Raw genomic sequence first — 23,039 nt, 5'->3', positions numbered from 1 at the left:
TCCTGTCCTACAGTCATCCTCTCCCCAGCCTGAAATGGCTGATAACAGGGAGCAATAGATTGTATTCTCCTGTACTACAGTCATCCTCTCCCCTGAAATGGCTGATAACAGGGGGCAGTAGACTGTATTCTCCTGTCCTACAGTCATCCTCTCCCCTGAAATGGCTGATAACAGGGAGCAATAGACTGTATTCTCCTGTCCTACAGTCATCCTCTCCCCTGAAATGGCTGATAACAGGGAGCAATAGACTGTATTCTCCTGTCCTACAGTCATCCTCCCCCCTGAAATGGCTGATAACAGGGAGCAATAGATTGTATTCTCCTGTCCTACAGTCATCCTCTCCTCTGAAATGGCTGATAACAGGGGGCAATAGACTGTATTCTCCTGTCCTACAGTCATCCTCTCCCCTGAAATGGCTGATAACAGGGAGCAATAGACTGTATTCTCCTGTCCTACAGTCATCCTCTCCCCTGAAATGGCTGACAACAGGGGGCAATAGACTGTATTCTCCTGTCCTACAGTCATCCTCTCCCCTGAAATTGCTGATAACAGGGGGCAATAGATTGTATTCTTCTGTCCTACAGTCATCCTCTCCCCTGAAAAGGCTGATAACAGAGGGCAATAGACTGTATTCTCCTGTCCTACAGTCATCCTCTCCCCTGAAATGGCTGATAACAGGAAGCAATAGACTGTATTCTCCTGTCCTACAGTCATCCTCTCCCCTGAAATGGCTGATAACAGGGGCAATAGACTGTATTCTCCTGTCCTACAGTCATCATCTCCCCTGAAATGGCTGATAACAGGGGGCAATAGACTGTATTCTCCTGTCCTACAGTCATCCTCTCCCCTGAAATGGCTGATAACAGGGGGCAATAGACTGTATTCTCCTGTCCTACAGTCATCCTCTCCCCCCTGAAATGGCTGATAACAGGGAGCAATAGATTGTATTCTCCTGTCCTACAGTCATCATCTCCCCTGAAATGGCTGATAACAGGGAGCAATAGATTGTATTCTCCTGTCCTACAGTCATCCTCTCCCCTGAAATGGCTGATAACAGGGAGCAATAGATTGTATTCTCCTGTCCTACAGTCATCCTCTCCTCTGAAATGGCTGATAACAGGGAGCAATAGACTGTATTCTCCTGTCCTACAGTCATCCTCTCCCCTGAAATGGCTGATAACAGGGAGCAATAGATTGTATTCTCCTGTCCTACAGTCATCCTCTCCCCTGAAATGGCTGATAACAGGGGGCAATAGATTGTATTCTCCTGTCCTACAGTCATCCTCTCTCCTGAAATGGCTGATAACAGGGGGCAATAGGTGGTATTCTCCTATCCTACAGTCATCCTCTCCCCTGAAATGGCTGATAACAGGGGCAATAGACTGTATTCTCCTGTCCTACAGTCATCCTCTCTCCTGAAATGGCTGATAACAGGAAGCAATAGACTGTATTCTTCTGTCCTACAGTCATCCTCTCCCCTGAAATGGCTGATAACAGGGAGCAATAGACTGTATTCTCCTGTCCTACAGTCATCCTTTCCCCTGAAATGGCTGATAACAGGGAGCAATAGACTGTATTCTCCTGTCCTACAGTCATCCTCTCCTCTGAAATGGCTGATAACAGGAGGCAATAGACTGTATTCTCCTGTCCTACAGTCATCCTCTCCCCCCTGAAATGGCTGATAACAGGGAGCAATAGACTGTATTCTCCTGTCCTACAGTCATCCTCCCCCCTGAAATGGCTGATAACAGGGGACAATAGACTGTATTCTCCTGTCCTACAGTCATCCTCTCCTCTGAAATGGCTTATAACAGGAGGCAATAGACTGTATTCTCCTGTCCTACAGTCATCCTCTCCCCTGAAATGGCTGATAACAGGGAACAATAGACTGTATTCTCCTGTCCTACAGTCATCCTCTCCCCTGAAATGGCTGATAACAGGGAGCAATAGACTGTATTCTCCTGTCCTACAGTCATCCTCCCCCCCCCCTGAAATGGCTGATAACAGGGAGCAATAGATTGTATTCTCCTGTCCTACAGTCATCCTCTCCCCTGAAATGGCTGATAACAGGGAGCAATAGACTGTATTCTCCTGTCCTACAGTCATCCTCTCCCCTGAAATGGCTGATAACAGGGGGCAATAGATTGTATTCTCCTGTCCTACAGTCATCCTCTCCCCGTAAATGGCTGATAACAGGGGGCAATAGGTGGTATTCTCCTGTCCTACAGTCATCCTCTCCCCGTAAATGGCTGATAACAGGGGGCAATAGGTGGTATTCTCCTGTCCTACAGTCACCCCCCCCCCCCCGAAATGGCTGATAACAGGAGGCAATAGACTGTATTCTCCTGTCCTACAGTCATCCTCTCCCCTGAAATGGCTGATAACAGGGAACAATAGACTGTATTCTCCTGTCCTACAGTCATCCTATCCCCTGAAATGGCTGATAACAGGGAGCAATAGATTGTATTCTCCTGTCCTACAGTCATCCTCTCCCCTGAAATGGCTGATAACAGGGGGCAATAGACTGTATTCTCCTGTCCTACAGTCACCCCCCCCCTGAAATGGCTGATAACAGGAGGCAATAGACTGTATTCTCCTGTCCTACAGTCATCCTCTCCCCTGAAATGGCTGATAACAGGGGGCAATAGACTGTATTCTCCTGTCCTACAGTCATCCTCTCCCCTGAAATGGCTGATAACAGGGGGCAATAAATTGTATTCTCCTGTCCTACAGTCATCCTCTCCCCTGAAATGGCTGATAACAGGGGCAATAGACTGTATTCTCCTGTCCTACAGTCATCCTCTCCCCTGAAATGGCTGATAACAGGGGGCAATAGACTGTATTCTCCTGTCCTACAGTCATCCTCTCCCCTGAAATGGCTGATAACAGGGGGCAATAGACTGTATTCTCCTGTCCTACAGTCATCCTCTCCTCTGAAATGGCTGATAACAGGGGGCAATAGACTGTATTCTCCTGTCCTACAGTCATCCTATCCCCTGAAATGGCTGATAACAGGGAACAATAGACTGTATTCTCCTGTCCTACAGTCATCCTATCCCCTGAAATGGCTGATAACAGGGAGCAATAGATTGTATTCTCCTGTCCTACAGTCATCCTCTCCCCTGAAATGGCTGATAACAAGGGGCAATAGACTGTATTCTCCTGTCCTACAGTCATCCTCTCCCCTGAAATGGCTGATAACAGGAAGCAATAGACTGTATTCTCCTGTCCTACAGTCATCCTCTCCCTGAAATGGCTGATAACAGGGAGCAATAGACTGTATTCTCCTGTCCAACAGTTATCCTCTCCCCTGAAATGGCTGATAACAGGGGGCAATAGACTGTATTCTCCTGTCCTACAGTCATCCTCTCCCTGAAATGGCTGATAACAGGGAGCAATAGACTGTATTCTCCTGTCCTACAGTTATCCTCTCCCCTGAAATGGCTGATAACAGGGGCAATAGACTGTATTCTCCTGTCCTACAGTCATCCTCTCCCCTGAAATGGCTGATAACAGGGGGCAATAGGTGGTATTCTCCTGTCCTACAGTCACCCCCCCCCCCCCCTGAAATGGCTGATAACAGGAGGCAATAGACTGTATTCTCCTGTCCTACAGTCACCCCCCCCCCCCTGAAATGGCTGATAACAGGGGGCAATAGACTGTATTCTCCTGTCCTACAGTCATCCTCTCCCTGAAATGGCTGATAACAGGAGCAATAGACTGTATTCTCCTGTCCTACAGTCATCCTCTCCCTGAAATGGCTGATAACAGGGGGCAATAGACTGTATTCTCCTGTCCTACAGTCATCCTCTCCCCTGAAATGGCTGATAACAGAAGGCAATAGACTGTATTCTCCTGTCCTACAGTCATCCTCTCCCCTGAAATGGCTGATAACAGGGAGCAATAGACTGTATTCTCCTGTCCTACAGTCATCCTCTCCCCTGAAATGGCTGATAACAGGGGGCAATAGGTGGTATTCTCCTGTCCTACAGTCACCCCCCCCCCTGAAATGGCTGATAACAGGAGGCAATAGACTGTATTCTCCTGTCCTACAGTCATCCTCTCCCCTGAAATGGCTGATAACAGGGGGCAATAGACTGTTTTCTCCTGTCCTACAGTCATCCTCTCCCCTGAAATGGCTGATAACAGGGAGCAATAGACTGTATTCTCCTGTCCTACAGTCATCCTCTCCCCTGAAATGGCTGATAACAGGGGGCAATAGACTGTATTCTCCTGTCCTACAGTCATCCTCTCCCCTGAAATGGCTGATAACAGGGGGCAATAGACTGTATTCTCCTGTCCTACAGTCATCCTCTGCCCTGAAAGGAGGCAATAGACTGTACTCTCCTGTCCTACAGTCATCCTCTCCCCTGAAATGGCTGATAACAGGGGGCAATAGACTGTATTCTCCTGTCCTACAGTCATCCTCTCCCTGAAATGGCTGATAACAGGGGACAATAGACTGTATTCTCCTGTCCTACAGTCATCCTCTCCCTGAAATGGCTGATAACAGGGGACAATAGACTGTATTCTCCTGTCCTACAGTCATCCTCTCCTCTGAAATGGCTGATAACAGGGAGCAATAGACTGTATTCTCCTGTCCTACAGTCATCCTCTCCCCTGAAATGGCTGATAACAGGGAGCAATAGATTGTATTCTCCTGTCCTACAGTCATCCTCTTCCCTGAAATGGCTGATAACAGGGGGCAATAGACTGTATTCTCCTGTCCTACAGTCATCCTCCCCCTGAAATGGCTGATAACAGGGGGCAATAGACTGTATTCTCCTGTCCTACAGTCATCCTCTCCTCTGAAATGGCTGATAACAGGGGGCAATAGACTGTATTCTCCTGTCCTACAGTCATCCTCTCCCTGAAATGGCTGATAACAGGGAGCAATAGATTGTATTCTCCTGTCCTACAGTCATCCTCTCCCCATTCTGCAGGACCCTGAGGCTGCACTAGATTTTTGCATGTTACCCCTCACCCATCAGGCACTGAAGGGGTTTCTGGATTTTGGCTCTCAGACTGGCACATGTTTGGCTCCTGTTAGGCGGCCCCTGTTCTCCTTCCACTTGTACAGAATATAAAATAGTTTCCGATTGTTCTGCTGAGGGGCGGATCATAGACTGTCCAAGTACGAGGCACAGAAGTCCCAGCGAGGCTGTCAGCAACCACAGACGTGACTGGATTTCATACATGCCATCTATTGTCTACCAGCAGCACCCCTTTCAGCCCCATCCGTGGTGCTCACCCACCTCTGCAGGACGTCTTGAGATGGATTTCCTCTCAGCTTCCTTCATATTATGCCCTTTCCATATAAGACCCCCCGCCCCCCTCCACATGACTAAAAGGCAATTCATGGAGACTTTCGTTCACTTGACCCTTGCACTGGGCTCCATTCACCTGCCATAAATCAGGCCCTGTGTATTTTTGCTGTGAGTGTCTGGGTGATGAAGTTGTGTGATTCTCCCGATTATGTGTGACATCCATCATCCCAGGTCTTGTACAATCCCCTCTCCTATATTGTGAGTCCCCCCCCAATGCAGAGGGAATTATAGACCACCAGAAACCCATAGTCAAATGCCCCCATCTCAAGCATTGCTGCCCAAAGAAGAATGCTAGGACTGAGTGATAACATGGCCAACCCTATATCACCATCAACCAAGGGTACATGAAGTGTGGGATATGAGGTGGACAGAGGAGACGGACCTACAAACCCTGGAGAATGTCCCTCCCTAATGCTGATATCAGATACTAGATGGATGTGCTGCTTCTGTGTTGTGAACATTTCCCTCCCAACCTGCTTGGGTGCAGGAGCGGGGACAATATGATGTCCTTCCTCGTCATGGACACCAGAACCCCCTCCCAGGGCCATAAATACTAAAAAACGGAAGCTTCCTGTCCTGTCAGATGTCCAGCAACGTCATGATTGTGCACTGTTTATCTCCTGGGGTGATGAGGGGTGTGGGATGTCGGGGTGGTCTACAGAGAGGGGTTAGTGGCTTCCGCTGCTTTTGCTGCTCCCACTTGTCCAGTCGATGATGATGAAACTGAGACTCATGATCATGAAGAGAACCCCGAGGCCGGCAAAGCAGGCAGCCTGTGAAGACAACATAGGAGAGTTATTGGGGGCTCGTCCGGGATGCAGGGATATGGAACATGAATGAAGGCGGGGGCCTCTGTGTGCATACCAGGATCTTGGGTGGTGATTTCATCGGCTCCTTGTCTTTGGGCATGATGCGAATGTAAAAGATGGCAGGGAAGATAAAGATCAGACACGGGGCAGAGGTGGCACCTGCAGGACAAAGTGGAAAGGTAACTTAGAAACCAAGGTAAAAACAAAGAACCCAAAAAAAGCCCATCCCCATGATTACGTCACCCATTTGTGGGTTTGTCTGAGGCTCCAGCCTCCTCCCATTGCTGGCATGGCTACATGCTGGAGGTAACTGGTGAGTTGTCTGTGAGTCGGCCTCGTGCTCCTGTAATTTGCCCACTGGCCCCTGGTATTGCCCATACGGCTCAGGTAGGTGAGTGTTAGGACCCGATCTACTTGAGGAACCTTGGCGCGGTGCTCGGGCTCAGAAATGTCCTCCACCGTAGGACATGTTGACTAATCTCTCAATTTTAAACTCAGTTTGAGGGTTTAGTGAATCCGCAGAGTGCACCTGTCTTTGCTATTATTACATTGTTATATTGTTATATCTGTGGGTTTGTCCAACCATGTGAGAACAGCCCAGAAAGCTGCCCCCGACGCTGCACACACAAACATGACCATACTAGATCTGCAGACCAAGATATCCACTGTCTTCTGTGATTGGAGCTTCTCCAAAAATCCAATTACTACGGCAGTAAGTGCTAGAGAGTCTCCTGACTGACTCGTTGCTAGGGAGTGGCTCCCTGACAACCCCAATGATAAACCTGCGCACGTTACATTGTATCTACCCCCAGACCTCCCACAGGCAGCAGTTATATCATCTCAGCTGTGATAGTAATCAGATTTTCCCTGTACGTTCCATTTCCTCAGATGCTGAATAATAACTCACCAATGATGCCAAATATTCCCAGTATGGAGGGGGCAAAGATAACCAGCAGGTTAATGAGCGTGAGCAGCACCACGGCAATGATGGTGTGCCGGATCCAGCTGAACTCCTTGTGCTGGAAGAGCATGTGTTGAATGGCACGGCGGACCTGAGCAAGAAGTAGGAGATGAGAAGCGTTAATGAGAAGCGTGACTGGACATCACGTCGGGTCGTTAGAGTGTGCCCTCCCGGCCTAACCCCCACCCCTGGCCAGCACCCTTCGAACTCCTCTTACCGGGAATAACACAATGGGCACAGTGAGGGTGACGGCGGTGAGGACGGCCACTCGTACACACAGAATCAGGATGTCAAATGGATCCACGTAGCTGTAAGTGTGCAGGAGCTCGGACTCCACGTGGTCTGAAAATGTCGAGAAGAGGATGGGGAGAGTAATTATAGCGGATGAAATGTCAGTGTCCATACAGGACATGCTGGTTCAGTGTCTGGGGCAGGGAAACTAGCTTGGATCAAAGGGAATGTGCGACAGAAAGCTTGCTGACTGTTTCCAACAACTACACAGAAAGCGGTTGCTGTTGGTGAACGGATAATTGTCCTGACACAGTCCTGCTCGGACAGCTGTACCCAGGCAATCCTAAACACAGCAGCAACACAACTTGTTACAATGTATCAGTGCAGGTAAAATGTCTCAGACTGGAATCCTGTTTACGTCTCAAAGAACTAATACAACTGTAGCAAACCCTCAGCTATGAGGAGTATTGCCTGTGCTCTGTCATCCATGAGGCTGCCGTCTGCCATGCTCTGATTGTGACGTTGTAAAATGTCTCCTTTGCGCTTTTGCTGTTGACACCAAATAAATAAAGTGACGATTTATCTGCTTTCTACAAAACGGACATCTCCTCTCCCGTCTGATGACATGCCCCTGCAGAGCATCGCCCCAATCTGCGTGCACCTCCCCCTGTCCCAGATGACATGAACTCTCCCACCCCGGGCCGAACGTACCATAGAAGGTGAGGTATCCGAACAGAGCGGCCAGGAAATACATGCAATACATGACGACGATGGAGATATTGGACACTTGCTGCATCTTCTTCTTGGACGGGCTGAGAAGGAAAAACCAACAATAATCAGGGACTGGAGCAGCATGGGGGCTATAGGGGCGCAGACCCACACAGGAGGACAGCAGTGCACACGTGGCCGTGGCACAGGACCATCCACTGATGGATTCCAGATACAGAACAATAGGAGCTATATACACCATGGACAGCACCCAGCCGCCTCCACAATACTCACTCCTTCAGCTCTGTGTATATGGGAAGCACCTCAGGGTGACACACAAATGCAAAAGCCATAATGGGAATGGTGTACGCCGTCTGAGGAGATGAAAAACACAGAAACAATCAACAGAAAAATACCACAACATGTACACAACTAAACAAGACTATATACAACTGTACAAGATTATATACAGGACTATACACAACTATATCCAAGACTATACACAACTATATACAACTACTGTATATACAGGACTATACACAACTATATACAGGACTATACACCTATACACAATTGTACACAACTATACAAGATTATATACAGCACTATACACAACTATATACAGCACTATACAACTATACAAGATTATATACAGGACTATACACAACTATATCCAAGACTATATACAACTGTACAAGACTGTACACAACTATACAAGACTATATACAGGACTATACACAACTATATACAAGACTATACACCTATACACAATTATACAAGACTATATACAACTGTACAAGACTATATACAGCACTATACACAACTTTATACAGCACTATACACAACTACTGTATATACAGGACTATACACAACTATATACAAGACTATACATCTATACACAACTGTACACAACTATACAACACTATACACAACTATACAACACTATACACAACTGTAAACGACCTACACATCACTATATACATCTACATGCGCCCAAGCTGCAGTATTCCACAGTATCCCGAGGGCGGTAATACAGCTGAATGCAGGAGGGCACTTTCCCCCGCCGGCAGGTGCATTAGTACATGATGTGCCTCGCATTAATGCCTGCTGAGAGCATCAGATTGCTCGGTGGTCCCCTGGGCATCGGCCCACCAGGCTTTCCCTGCAGGGTCTATGGCCAGTCCTCCCCTGCACAACCTAAACACGACCAGACACAAGCACATGACACAACTGTACTGGACGGTACTCTACACATGATGGCATTACCTGTGAGTTCAGTGTGAACATCTTGGCCGAGCATTCTCCACTGTCCGGCTCTGCTGCATCTGTGTGGCTGTTCTGATAGGTGTAGTCACCGGCCATCAGGCTCATGTTTGCCGACACTGTGTGGTTCATGCTGTCCCAGGCCAGCGGACATGGAAGCTGGAACTTTTTATATATGACCTGAAAAAGCAAGTGATGAGCACAGATGAGGAAACGTCGCTCCGGAGAAATGAACGACACTTTCCGATATGTGGAATCTCTGGTGACAGCGAGAAAAGCACAAATGCAGATTTAGGAAACCGAGGAGATAATTAATGTCTGATGAGAGGTAAAGAACAGTCACTCACAATGGATGCCCCCATTAATTAGGAGATGCCTTTGGCTTCCCACGTTGAAATGTCAGGGTCTGGGGTAAACGCAATGCACACTGATGGCAGGGTAGAGCTGAAGGAAGGGCAAACAAGGACTACAAGTAGCAGCACACTGATGGCGGTGTAGAGCTGAAGGAAGGGCAAACAAGGACTACAAGTAGCAGCACACTGATGGCGGTGTAGAGCTGAAGGAAGGGCAAACAAGGACTACAAGTAGCAGCACACTGATGGCGGTGTAGAGCTGAAGGAAGGGCAAACAAGGACTACAAGTAGCAGCACACTGATGGCGGTGTAGAGCTGAAGGAAGGGCAAACAAGGACTACAAGTAGCAGCAGACTGATGGCGGTGTAGCTGAAGGAAGGGCAAACAAGAACTACAAGTAGCAGCACACTGATGGCGGTGTAGCTGAAGGAAGGGCAAACAAGGACTACAAGTAGCAGCACACTGATGGCGGTGTAGAGCTGAAGGAAGGGCAAACAAGGACTACAAGTAGCAGCACACTGATGGCGGTGTAGAGCTGAAGGAAGGGCAAACAAGGACTACAAGTAGCAGCACACTGATGGCGGTGTAGAGCTGAAGGAAGGGCAAACAAGGACTACAAGTAGCAGCACACTGATGGCGGTGTAGCTGAAGGAAGGGCAAACAAGGACTACAAGTAGCAGCAGAATGATGGCGGTGTAGCTGAAGGAAGGGCAAACAAGGACTACAAGTAGCAGCAGAATGATGGCGGTGTAGCTGAAGGAAGGGCAAACAAGAACTACAAGTAGCAGCACACTGATGGCGGTGTAGAGCTGAAGGAAGGGCAAACAAGGACTACAAGTAGCAGCACACTGATGGTGGTGTAGCTGAAGGAAGGGCAAATAAGAACTACAAGTAGCAGCACACTGATGGCGGTGTAGAGCTGAAGGAAGGGAATACAAGGACTACGAGTAGCAGCACACTGATGGCGGTGTAGAGCTGAAGAAACCCATCCTGCTCCATCCGCCCCGGGTGGCGGCTCTCAGGGGTGCCGGAGCCTAGAAGCAATGAGCGCTTCCATTAATATAAATGGAAGCGTTCATTGCTGGAGCACAATGAGCTGCGGTCCTGTCACTCTCTGCGCTCCGTCTCTCCCGCACTGAATGGTGAAGCAGGAAGACTTCTCCCCGCTCCACCATTCAGCCTGCAGACACAGATCGTGCTGCCGGCATGTGTGGGTGGAGCCTGCAGCCCAGAAATCTGCATAAACTCCGCCCACACAGTGCTGCAGAGCGATCTGTGTCTGTAGGGGACAGAGAACTGTGAGCTTCAGGAACGGGACAAGGTGAGTAGGTGCTGTGTTTTGTTTTTTATTTAACAGAGGGCATTTCTATCATGGAGGGGGCACAGAAGGCAAAATTACTACAAAGGGGGCACAGAGGGCATTACTACTACATAGGGGCACAAAGGTCATTATTACTACTACAAAGGGGGCAAAGAGGGCATTATTACTACTACAAAGGGGGCACAGTGGGCAATACTACTACAAAGGGCATTACTAGTATTAGGGGGGCACAATGGTCATTACTACTATGTAGGAGGCACAATGGACATTACTACTACAAATGGGATACAATGGGCATTATAACTATGAAGTGGGCACAATGGGCATTACTACTGTGAAGGAGGCACAGTGAGCATTATTACTATGAAGGGGGCACAATGAACATTACTACTATGAAGGGAGCACAGATTGCATTACTACTGTGAAGGGGGCACAAAGAACATTACTCTTGTAAAGTGGGTGGGTATAACTGTTATGGGGCACTGAGTGGGCATTATTACTATGAAGGGGCACAGAGGGCATTATTACTGCTATGGGGCACAGAGAGGGCATTACAACTGTGAAGGGGCACAATGAAGGAATAAGTACTTTAAAGGGGCACAATGTGGGCATAACTACTGTGAAAGTTGTACAGTGAAGGCATAACTACCTTGAAGGGGCACAATATGGGCATAACCATGAGAGGGCACATATCTGGACAAAACTACTGTGAAGGTTGTACAATGAGGGCAATACTACTGTAAGGGGGTACAATTTTTTTAAAAGTATTGGTGGGGGGTGCCAGAGAAATGAGCCGCCCCGGGTGCCAAACACCCTAAGCTACTGATTAAGCTATAGACATAGATTACAATCTTTATCATTCATTATGGTTTTCCAATTTGTCCGTAAAAAATGTCTGTCTGTGATTTTGGAGTTGTCCTGAATGTCTGGATTCCATCTGCTGTATTCAGGCAGGGACGACTATGATAGGAGATAAGGAGGAGGACACCGCCCTGATGTACAAACCCTGGCAGATGGGTGAGAGTATAGCCCCATGATTGCCCTTAGGCCCCTTTCACACGGGCGAGTATTCCGCGCGGGTGCAATGCGTGAGGTGAACCCATTGCACCCGCACTGAATACCGACCCATTCATTTCTATGGGGCTGTGCACATGAGCGGTGATTTTGACGCATCACTTGTGCGTTGCGTGAAAATCGCAGCATGCTCTATTTTGTGCGTTTTTCACGCAACGCAGGCCCCATAGAAGTGAATGGGACTGTGTGAAAAATCGCAAGCATCCGCAAGAAAGTGCGGATGCGGTGCGATTTTCACGCACGGTTGCTAGGAGACGATCGGGATGGGAACCCGATCATTATTATTTTCCCTTATAACATGGTTATAAGGGAAAATAATAGCATTCTGAATACAGAATGCATAGTACAATAGCGCTGGAGGGGTTAAAAAAATATATATATAATAATTTAACTCACCTTAATCCACTTGTTCGCGCAGCCGTCCTCGCTTCTGTCTTCATCTTTGCTTTCCAGGAGGAAAAGGACCTGTGGTGATGTCACTGCGCTCATCACATGGTCCATCACCATGGTGATGAATCATGTGACGGACCATGTGAGGAGCACAGTGACGTCACCACAGGTCCTTTTCCTCAAAGAAGAAGAAAGAAGAGAAGCCGGGCTGCGCGAACAAGTGGATAAAGGTGAGTTAAATTATTATAAAAAAAATAATTAACCCCTCCATCAGTATTTTACTAAGCATTCTGTATTAAGAATGCTATTATTTTCCCTTATAACCATGTTATAAGGGAAAATAATAAAATCTACACAGCACCGATCCCAAACCCGAACTTCTGTGAAGAAGTTCGGGTTTGGGTACCAAAAATGCAGATTTTTCTTACACGCGTGCAAAACGCATTACAATGTTTTGCACTCGCGCGGAAAAATCGCGCATTTTCCCTAATTTGGCATAAAACCCAAGCACATCTAGAATGGTGGCCAGGCACCCCCAGTGTACCCTGTCAAACGCCTTCTCCACATCCAAAGCAAGAAGCAGAGAAAGCGTCCAGGTGCCTTCTGATATCTAACCCATTCTGACCACTGGAAAATCCCTGAAACTGACTTAACTGTGGACTTCCTGTCATGTGACTTCCACTAGGGTGCATGAGCATTTAGTCTATAGTCACATGACAGGAAGTTCATGTGGATTTAGTCTATAGTCACATGACAGGAAGTTCATGTGGATTTAGTCTATAGTCACATGACAGGAAGTTCATGTGGATTTAGTCTATAGTCACATGACAGGAAGTTCATGTGGATTTAGTCTATAGTCACATGACAGGAAGTTCATGTGGATTTAGTCTATAGTCACATGACAGGAAGTTCATGAGGATTTACTCTATAGTCACATGACAGGAAGTTCATGTGGATTTACTCTATAGTCACATGACAGGAAGTTCATGTGGATTTACTCTATAGTCACATGACAGGAAGTTCATGTGGATTTACTCTATAGTCACATGACAGAAAGTTCATGTGGATTTAGTCTATGGTGTAATGGTAACCCCAGAGCAGTGACAAGAAGAAAGAAAAAAGCCTAATCACGATGGATACTGGGAATTCTTCTTTTCCATTTATTATTTGTTGAGCTGCATTTTATAAAGCGAATAATTCTTTTAAATAAGACATAAAAATATGGCGCTGAGCAGGTATCATGTCTCCTCCCATCACCGTAATGCGTACCACAAGCCTACCCATTTTAAGTCGATACATTGTAAAATAGGTTCATCACACTACAAGGCTCACAAAAGTGGCAGTGCATGCTGCAATCTGTAGTGCCCCCCAACCTCTAATGTGTATTGTATAGTATAATGGTGACTTACAGAACACAAGAAGAAGACCATGCAGCTGAGGGAGAAGCCGCTGGTATAGCCGAGGTAACCTGGGAAGAGACGGGAGAAGCTTGTAATCTATAGATGTCTATCACGCTGCCATTATAATCCAGTCACCTGAGCAGTGTGTCTGCAGAGCGTTACTCCCTGTTATCAGCACATCTGCACAGTGACGGCTGCTTCATCTGCCCCCAGACACTTCACACTCACCCAGCTGCTTCATTAATGCCAGAGGCAGGATGATGGAGATTGACACTATAACAACCAGATAATTCCCCTCCATGTACCAGTCCCTGCAAGAAGAACACGAGAACATGAGGCAGAGGAGGAAAGTATAAAGTGTGACGTGGGTGGTCATATACAATGTGACTAGTATACAATGTGACGGGCCGCTCATATACAATGTGACCAGTATAAAGTGTGACGTGGGTGGTCATATACAATGTGACTAGTATACAATGTGACGGGCCGCTCATATACAATGTGACTAGTATACAGTGTGACGGGGCCGCTCATATACAATGTGACTAGTACACAGTGTGAGGGGGCCGCTTATATACAATGTGACCAGTATACAGTGTGACGGGGCCGCTCATATCCAATGTGACCCGTATACAGTCTGACAGGGCCGCTCATATACAATGTGACTAGTACACAGTGTGACAGGGCCGCTCATATACAATTTGACTAGTACACAGTGTGACAGGGCCGCTCATATACAATGTGACTAGTACACAGTGTGACAGGGCCGCTCATATACAATGTGACCAGTATAAACTGTGACGTGGGTGGTCATATACAATGTGACTAGTACACAGTGTGACGTGGCCGCTCATATACAATGTGACTAGTACACAGTGTGACGTGGCCGCTCATATACAATGTGACTAGTACACAGTGTGACAGGGCCGCTCATATACAATGTGACTAGTACACAGTGTGACAGGGCCGCTCATATACAATGTGACTAGTACACAGTGTGACAGGGCCGCTCATATACAATGTGACCAGTATAAACTGTGACGTGGGTGGTCATATACAATGTGACTAGTACACAGTGTGACGTGGCCGCTCATATACAATGTGACTAGTACACAGTGTGACGTGGCCGCTCATATACAATGTGACTAGTACACAGTGTGACAGGGCCGCTCATATACAATGTGACTAGTACACAGTGTGACAGGGCCGCTCATATACAATGTGACTAGTACACAGTGTGACAGGGCCGCTCATATACAATGTGACCAGTATAAAGTGTGACGTGGGTGGTCATATACAATGTGACCAGTATACAGTGTGACGGGGCCGCTCATATACAATGTGACCAGTATACAGTGTGACTGGGCAGCTCATATACAATGTGACTAGTAAACAGTGTGATGTGGCCACTCATATACAATGTGACTAGTAAACAGTGTGACGTGGCCACTCATATACAATGTGATCAGCATACAGGGTGACGGGGCCGTTCATATACAATGTGACTAGTAAACAGTGTGACGTGGCCACTCATATACAATGTGATCAGCATACAGGGTGACGGGGCCGTTCATATACAATGTGACTAGTAAACAGTGTGACGTGGCCACTCATATACAATGTGACTAGTAAACAGTGTGACGTGGCCACTCATATACAATGTGACTAGTATACAGTGTGACGGGGCCGCTCATATACAATGTGACTAGTAAACAGTGTGATGTGGCCACTCATATACAATGTGACTAGTATACAATGTGACAGGGCCGCTCATATACAATGTGACTAGTAAACAGTGTGACGTGGCCACTCATATACAATGTGACTAGTATACAGTGTGACGGGGCCGCTCATATACAATGTGACTAGTAAACAGTGTGACGTGGCCACTCATATACAATGTGACTAGTACACAGTGTGACAGGGCCGCTCATATACAATGTGACTAGTACACAGTGTGACAGGGCCGCTCATATACAATGTGACCAGTATAAAGTGTGACGTGGGTGGTCATATACAATGTGACCAGTATACAGTGTGACGGGGCCGCTCATATACAATGTGACCAGTATACAGTGTGACTGGGCAGCTCATATACAATGTGACTAGTAAACAGTGTGATGTGGCCACTCATATACAATGTGACTAGTAAACAGTGTGACGTGGCCACTCATATACAATGTGATCAGCATACAGGGTGACGGGGCCGTTCATATACAATGTGACTAGTAAACAGTGTGACGTGGCCACTCATATACAATGTGATCAGCATACAGGGTGACGGGGCCGTTCATATACAATGTGACTAGTAAACAGTGTGACGTGGCCACTCATATACAATGTGACTAGTAAACAGTGTGACGTGGCCACTCATATACAATGTGACTAGTATACAGTGTGACGGGGCCGCTCATATACAATGTGACTAGTAAACAGTGTGATGTGGCCACTCATATACAATGTGACTAGTATACAATGTGACAGGGCCGCTCATATACAATGTGACTAGTAAACAGTGTGACGTGGCCACTCATATACAATGTGACTAGTATACAGTGTGACGGGGCCGCTCATATACAATGTGACTAGTAAACAGTGTGACGTGGCCACTCATATACAATGTGACTAGTATACAATGTGACGGGCCGCTCATATACAATGTGACTAGTAAACAGTGTGACGTGGCCACTCATATACAATGTGAATAGTAAACAGTGTGACGTGGCCACTCATATACAATGTGACTAGTACACAGTGTGACGTGGCCACTCATATACAATGTGACTAGTACACAGTGTGACGTGGCCACTCATATACAATGTGACTAGTAAACAGTGTGACGTGGCCACTCATATACAATGTGACTAGTATACAATGTGACGGGCCGCTCATATACAATGTGACTAGTACACAGTGTGAGGGGGCCGCTTATATACAATGTGACCAGCATACAGTGTGACGGGGCTGCTCATATCCAATGTGACCCGTATACAGTCTGACAGGGCCGCTCATATACAATGTGACTAGTACACAGTCTGACAGGGCCGCTCATATACAATGTGACTAGTACACAGATAAACAAAAATGACCCAGGGTATCCCCAGAGCGAGTGAGAAACAGTGCCCACCCAAAATGGCAACAGGGGATACACCTAAAGTATAACTCGGTAAAAGCTCCCGAGTGAAACAGCAGAAACAAATGAAGAGGGAGCTCATGATACCAAAAGTATATAAATTTTATTAAAGCATGTTAAAATTACCAAAAAAAGAGAAGTAAGGTAGGTACATAAGATGCCGTGAGGCAAGGTGATGAGAGCGGAGAACAGGAAGAGCGCCACCCTGGGAAGAAAAACACACGGATATAGAGATGGAAAAATGTAGTATAAAGTGATATATAACATGGGAATGGAGAATATTGGGTACAGTGCCCAACCCATGAAATAGGTAAATAGATGAAAAAACCATATGACATCAGGTAAAGCAAGGTCAACTCATGCACCCCCACTGGTAACAGATGCAAACGCATAAAGGTGAGAGTATGTTGCATAGAAAGCAAAGTGCAAGTGGACAAAAAATGACCACACAGCCAGCGGGGGGCAATAGAGGACCAAAGCTTACCTGGAAGGACCGTGTGCAGCGAGACCCAGGGTGGCGCTACCCCAACGCGCGTTTCGGCGTGCCTTCGTCAGGGGGTACACAGTGTGACCGGGCCGCTCATATACAATGTGACTAGTACACAGTGTGACGGGGCCGCTCATATACAATGTGACCCGTATACAGTCTGACAGGGCCGCTCATATACAATTTGACTAGTACACAGTGTGACAGGGCCGCTCATATACAATGTGACTAGTACACAGTGTGACAGGGCCGCTCATATACAATGTGACTAGTACACAGTGTGACAGGGCCGCTCATATACAATGTGACCAGTATAAACTGTGACGTGGGTGGTCATATACAATGTGACTAGTACACAGTGTGACGTGGCCGCTCATATACAATGTGACTAGTACACAGTGTGACGTGGCCGCTCATATACAATGTGACTAGTACACAGTGTGACAGGGCTGCTCATATACAATGTGACTAGTACACAGTGTGACCGGGCCGCTCATATACAATGTGACTAGTACACAGTGTGACAGGGCCGCTCATATACAATGTGACCAGTATAAACTGTGACGTGGGTGGTCATATACAATGTGACTAGTACACAGTGTGACGTGGCCGCTCATATACAATGTGACTAGTACACAGTGTGACGTGGCCGCTCATATACAATGTGACTAGTACACAGTGTGACAGGGCCGCTCATATACAATGTGACTAGTACACAGTGTGACAGGGCCGCTCATATACAATGTGACTAGTACACAGTGTGACAGGGCCGCTCATATACAATGTGACTAGTACACAGTGTGACAGGGCCGCTCATATACAATGTGACCAGTATAAAGTGTGACGTGGGTGGTCATATACAATGTGACCAGTATACAGTGTGACGGGGCCGCTCATATACAATGTGACCAGTATACAGTGTGACGGGGCAGCTCATATACAATGTGACTAGTAAACAGTGTGATGTGGCCACTCATATACAATGTGACTAGTAAACAGTGTGACGTGGCCACTCATATACAATGTGACTAGTACACAGTGTGACAGGGCCGCTCATATACAATGTGACCAGTATAAACTGTGACGTGGGTGGTCATATACAATGTGACTAGTACACAGTGTGACGTGGCCGCTCATATACAATGTGACTAGTACACAGTGTGACGTGGCCGCTCATATACAATGTGACTAGTACACAGTGTGACAGGGCCGCTCATATACAATGTGACTAGTACACAGTGTGACAGGGCCGCTCATATACAATGTGACCAGTATAAAGTGTGACGTGGGTGGTCATATACAATGTGACCAGTATACAGTGTGACGGGGCCGCTCATATACAATGTGACCAGTATACAGTGTGACGGGGCAGCTCATATACAATGTGACTAGTAAACAGTGTGATGTGGCCACTCATATACAATGTGACTAGTAAACAGTGTGACGTGGCCACTCATATACAATGTGATCAGCATACAGGGTGACGGGGCCGTTCATATACAATGTGACTAGTAAACAGTGTGACGTGGCCACTCATATACAATGTGACTAGTAAACAGTGTGACGTGGCCACTCATATACAATGTGACTAGTATACAGTGTGACGGGGCCGCTCATATACAATGTGACTAGTAAACAGTGTGACGTGGCCACTCATATACAATGTGACTAGTATACAGTGTGACGGGGCCGCTCATATACAATGTGACTAGTAAACAGTGTGACGTGGCCACTCATATACAATGTGACTAGTATACAATGTGACGGGCCGCTCATATACAATGTGACTAGTAAACAGTGTGACGTGGCCACTCATATACAATGTGAATAGTAAACAGTGTGACGTGGCCACTCATATACAATGTGACTAGTACACAGTGTGACGTGGCCACTCATATACAATGTGACTAGTAAACAGTGTGACGTGGCCACTCATATACAATGTGACTAGTACACAGTGTGACAGGGCCGCTTATATACAATGTGACTAGTACACAGTGTGACAGGGCCGCTCATATACAATGTGACTAGTACACAGTGTGACAGGGCCGCTCATATACAATGTGACTAGTACACAGTGTGACAGGGCCGCTCATATACAATGTGACTAGTACACAGTGTGACAGGGCCGCTCATATACAATGTGACCAGTATAAAGTGTGACGTGGGTGGTCATATACAATGTGACCAGTATACAGTGTGACGGGGCCGCTCATATACAATGTGACCAGTATACAGTGTGACGGGGCAGCTCATATACAATGTGACTAGTAAACAGTGTGATGTGGCCACTCATATACAATGTGACTAGTAAACAGTGTGACGTGGCCACTCATATACAATGTGATCAGCATACAGGGTGACGGGCCGTTCATATACAATGTGACTAGTAAACAGTGTGACGTGGCCACTCATATACAATGTGACTAGTATACAGTGTGACGGGGCCGCTCATATACAATGTGACTAGTAAACAGTGTGATGTGGCCACTCATATACAATGTGACTAGTATACAGTGTGACAGGGCCGCTCATATACAATGTGACTAGTAAACAGTGTGATGTGGCAACTCATATACAATGTGACTAGTATACAGTGTGACAGGGCCGCTCATATACAATGTGACTAGTAAACAGTGTGACGTGGCCACTCATATACAATGTGACTAGTATACAGTGTGACGGGGCCGCTCATATACAATGTGACTAGTAAACAGTGTGACGTGGCCACTCATATACAATGTGACTAGTATACAATGTGAAGGGCCGCTCATATACAATGTGACTAGTAAACAGTGTGACGTGGCCAATCATATACAATGTGAATAGTAAACAGTGTGACGTGGCCACTCATATACAATGTGACTAGTACACAGTGTGACGTGGCCACTCATATACAATGTGACTAGTAAACAGTGTGACGTGGCCACTCATATACAATATGACTAGTATACTATGTGACGGGCCGCTCATATACAATGTGACTAGTAAACAGTGTGACGGGGCCGCTCATATACAATGTGAATAGTAAACAGTGTGACGTGGCCGCTCATATACAATGTGACTAGTAAACAGTGTGACGGGGCCGCTCATATACAATGTGAATAGTAAACAGTGTGACGTGGCCGCTCATATACAATGTGACTAGTAAACAGTGTGACGGGGCCGCTCATATACAATGTGAATAGTAAACAGTGTGACGTGGCCACTCATATACAATGTGACTAGTACACAGTGTGAAGGGGCCGCTCATATACAATGTGACCAGTATACAGTGTGACAGGGCCGCTCATATACAATGTGACTAGTAAACAGTGTGATGTGGCCACTCATATACAATGTGACTAGTAAACAGTGTGACCGGGCCGCTCATATACAATGTGACTAGTATACAGTGTGACGGGGCCGCTCATATACAATGTGACTAGTATACAGTGTGACGGGGCCGCTCATATACAATGTGATCAGCATACAAGGTGACGGGGCCGCCCATATACAATGTGACTAGTAAACAGTGTGACGGGGCCACTCATATACAATGTGACTAGTATACAGTGTGACGGGGCCGCTCATATACAATGTGACTAGTAAACAGTGTGACAGGGCCGCTCATATACACTGTGATCAGTATACAAGGTGAGGGGTACATATCCTGAGCTTTGATATGGCCACAAGCAGAATTATTGAGGGGGGGGGGGGGGGGTTCTAACTTATTTCTTGCCTGCCAGGCCATTCAGTGTCTGTGGGCACACATGTGGAGTTAGGGTAGGGGCATTAGTGTCAGGGGGCGTATCTCAGTGCACACCCATGGGTGTCTGCCAGCTTTCCTGTACTTTTCCATGTCTCCCTGTCCTCATGTCTCCCTTATTTTTAGGTGCTGAGAGTTATTACAGAGCCGGACGGAACAGCTCGATCTGAACAAGAAGACAACTACACACAGAGCGCTACAAGATCAGACAACAGCAACAATGCACCAAGATAACACTGAGCAGGCGGTGCGGAAGTTGAGGGAAACAGGAGGAATAAGGCGAAGGACAAGGTCTTCAATATGGAAGTTACTGGAGAGAAAATCTCATGTAACATCATCCCCATTGGATTACTGGGGCACACTTGTTACCAATCCCACTGACACAAAGTAACATCCCCACTGATACAATGTTGCACTCTGGCATCTATTACAATGGTGTAGGGACTGACAGATGTGGGACATCGTCAGATCTGTACGGCTACTTTCACACTGGCGTTTTGGCTTTCCATTTGTAAGATCCGTTCAGGGCTCTCACAAGCGGTCCAAAACGGATCAGTTCTGCCCTAATGCATTCTGAATGGAAAAGGATCCACTCAGAATGCATCAGTTCGCCTCCGTTCCATCTCTGTTCCGCTCTGGAGGCTGCTTGCAGCGTTTTGGTGTCCGTCTGATGAAACTGAGGCAAACGGATCCGTCCTGGCACACAATGTAAGTCAATTGGGACGGACACAATAGAAAACGGATCTGTCCTCCATTGACTTTTAATGGTGTTCAAGACGGATCCGTCATGGCTATAGAAAACATAATACAAACGGATCCGTTCTGAACGGATGCAGACATTTGTATTATCTAAACGGATCCGTCTGTGCAGATCCATGACGGATCCGCACCAAACACGAGTGTGAAAGTAGCCGAGAGCTGGCAATAAGAGAGGCTTTGAGAACAGGCGGACGTGCTGAGGTATATTTATGTTTAGGGGGTGGTGTGGTAAGGACTGGCCAGTGTCCTGCCGCTCTCAGGTCTGAGAGAAGAGGATCTCAAAGCAGCCAAGAAATCCACCAAATAAATGTGAAGAATAAAACGAAACACGAAGCATCGACCTCAGCCACACAAGTCTGCATGGGGGGTGGAGAGAAACCAGTTCAGGGAGATCGTGTGTGACTGGTGTAGAATATGAACTGGTCCAACCAAATGGTTCTATAACTGCCCCTCTCCCCGGTCTGAAATGTCTAATAACAGGGAGCAATAGACTGTATTCTCCTGTCCTACAGTCATCCTCTCCCCTGAAATGGCTGATAACAGGGAGCAATAGATTGTATTCTCCTGTCCTACAGTCATCCTCTCCCCTGAAATGGCTGATAACAGGAAGCAATAGACTGTATTCTCCTGTCCTACAGTCATCCTCTCCCCTGAAATGGCTGATAACAGGGAGCAATAGACTGTATTCTCCTGTCCTACAGTCATCCTCTCCTCTGAAATGGCTGATAACAGGGGGCAATAGACTGCATTCTCCTGTCCTACAGTCATCCTCTCCCCTGAAATGGCTGATAACAGGGAGCAATAGACTGTATTCTCCTGTCCTACAGTCATCCTCTCCCCTGAAATGGCTGATAACAGGGGGCAATAGACTGTATTCTCCTGTCCTACAGTCATCCTCTCCCCTGAAATGGCTGATAACAGGGAGCAATAGACTGTATTCTCCTGTCCTACAGTCATCCTCTCCCCTGAAATGGCTGATAACAGGAGGCAATAGACTGTATTCTCCTGTCCTACAGTCATCCTCTGCCCTGAAATGTCTAATAACAGGGAGCAATAGACTGTATTCTCCTGTCCT

The 23,039-nt window shown here is 46.9% G+C and overlaps 1 protein-coding gene across 2 annotated transcripts in view; it reads right to left on the bottom strand.

Annotated features, from left to right (window-relative positions):
- Nucleotides 1-4,804: 4,804 nt before the first annotated feature.
- The window catches only part of SLC38A3 (solute carrier family 38 member 3), a 73,522-nt gene continuing 55,287 nt past the window's right edge, over nt 4,805-23,039 (bottom strand). For both annotated transcript variants that reach the window (XM_040408687.1, XM_040408689.1), the window contains 9 exons: nt 14,066-14,148; nt 13,847-13,905; nt 9,303-9,479; nt 8,331-8,410; nt 8,040-8,140; nt 7,315-7,439; nt 7,044-7,188; nt 6,192-6,295; nt 4,805-6,100 (listed from right to left, as the gene is read on the bottom strand). In XM_040408687.1, coding sequence (XP_040264621.1) covers nt 5,996-6,100; nt 6,192-6,295; nt 7,044-7,188; nt 7,315-7,439; nt 8,040-8,140; nt 8,331-8,410; nt 9,303-9,479; nt 13,847-13,905; nt 14,066-14,148 — 979 coding nt within the window. In that variant the 3' untranslated portion in view covers nt 4,805-5,995. The remainder of the gene's footprint in view (nt 6,101-6,191; nt 6,296-7,043; nt 7,189-7,314; nt 7,440-8,039; nt 8,141-8,330; nt 8,411-9,302; nt 9,480-13,846; nt 13,906-14,065; nt 14,149-23,039) is intronic.

Source organism: Bufo bufo, chromosome 9 (genome assembly GCF_905171765.1).
Source record: "Bufo bufo chromosome 9, aBufBuf1.1, whole genome shotgun sequence".
NCBI lineage: Eukaryota > Metazoa > Chordata > Amphibia > Anura > Bufonidae > Bufo > Bufo bufo.
The sequence above is the reverse complement of the archived record's forward strand: the minus strand, read 5'-3'. Positions and strand labels throughout refer to the sequence as shown.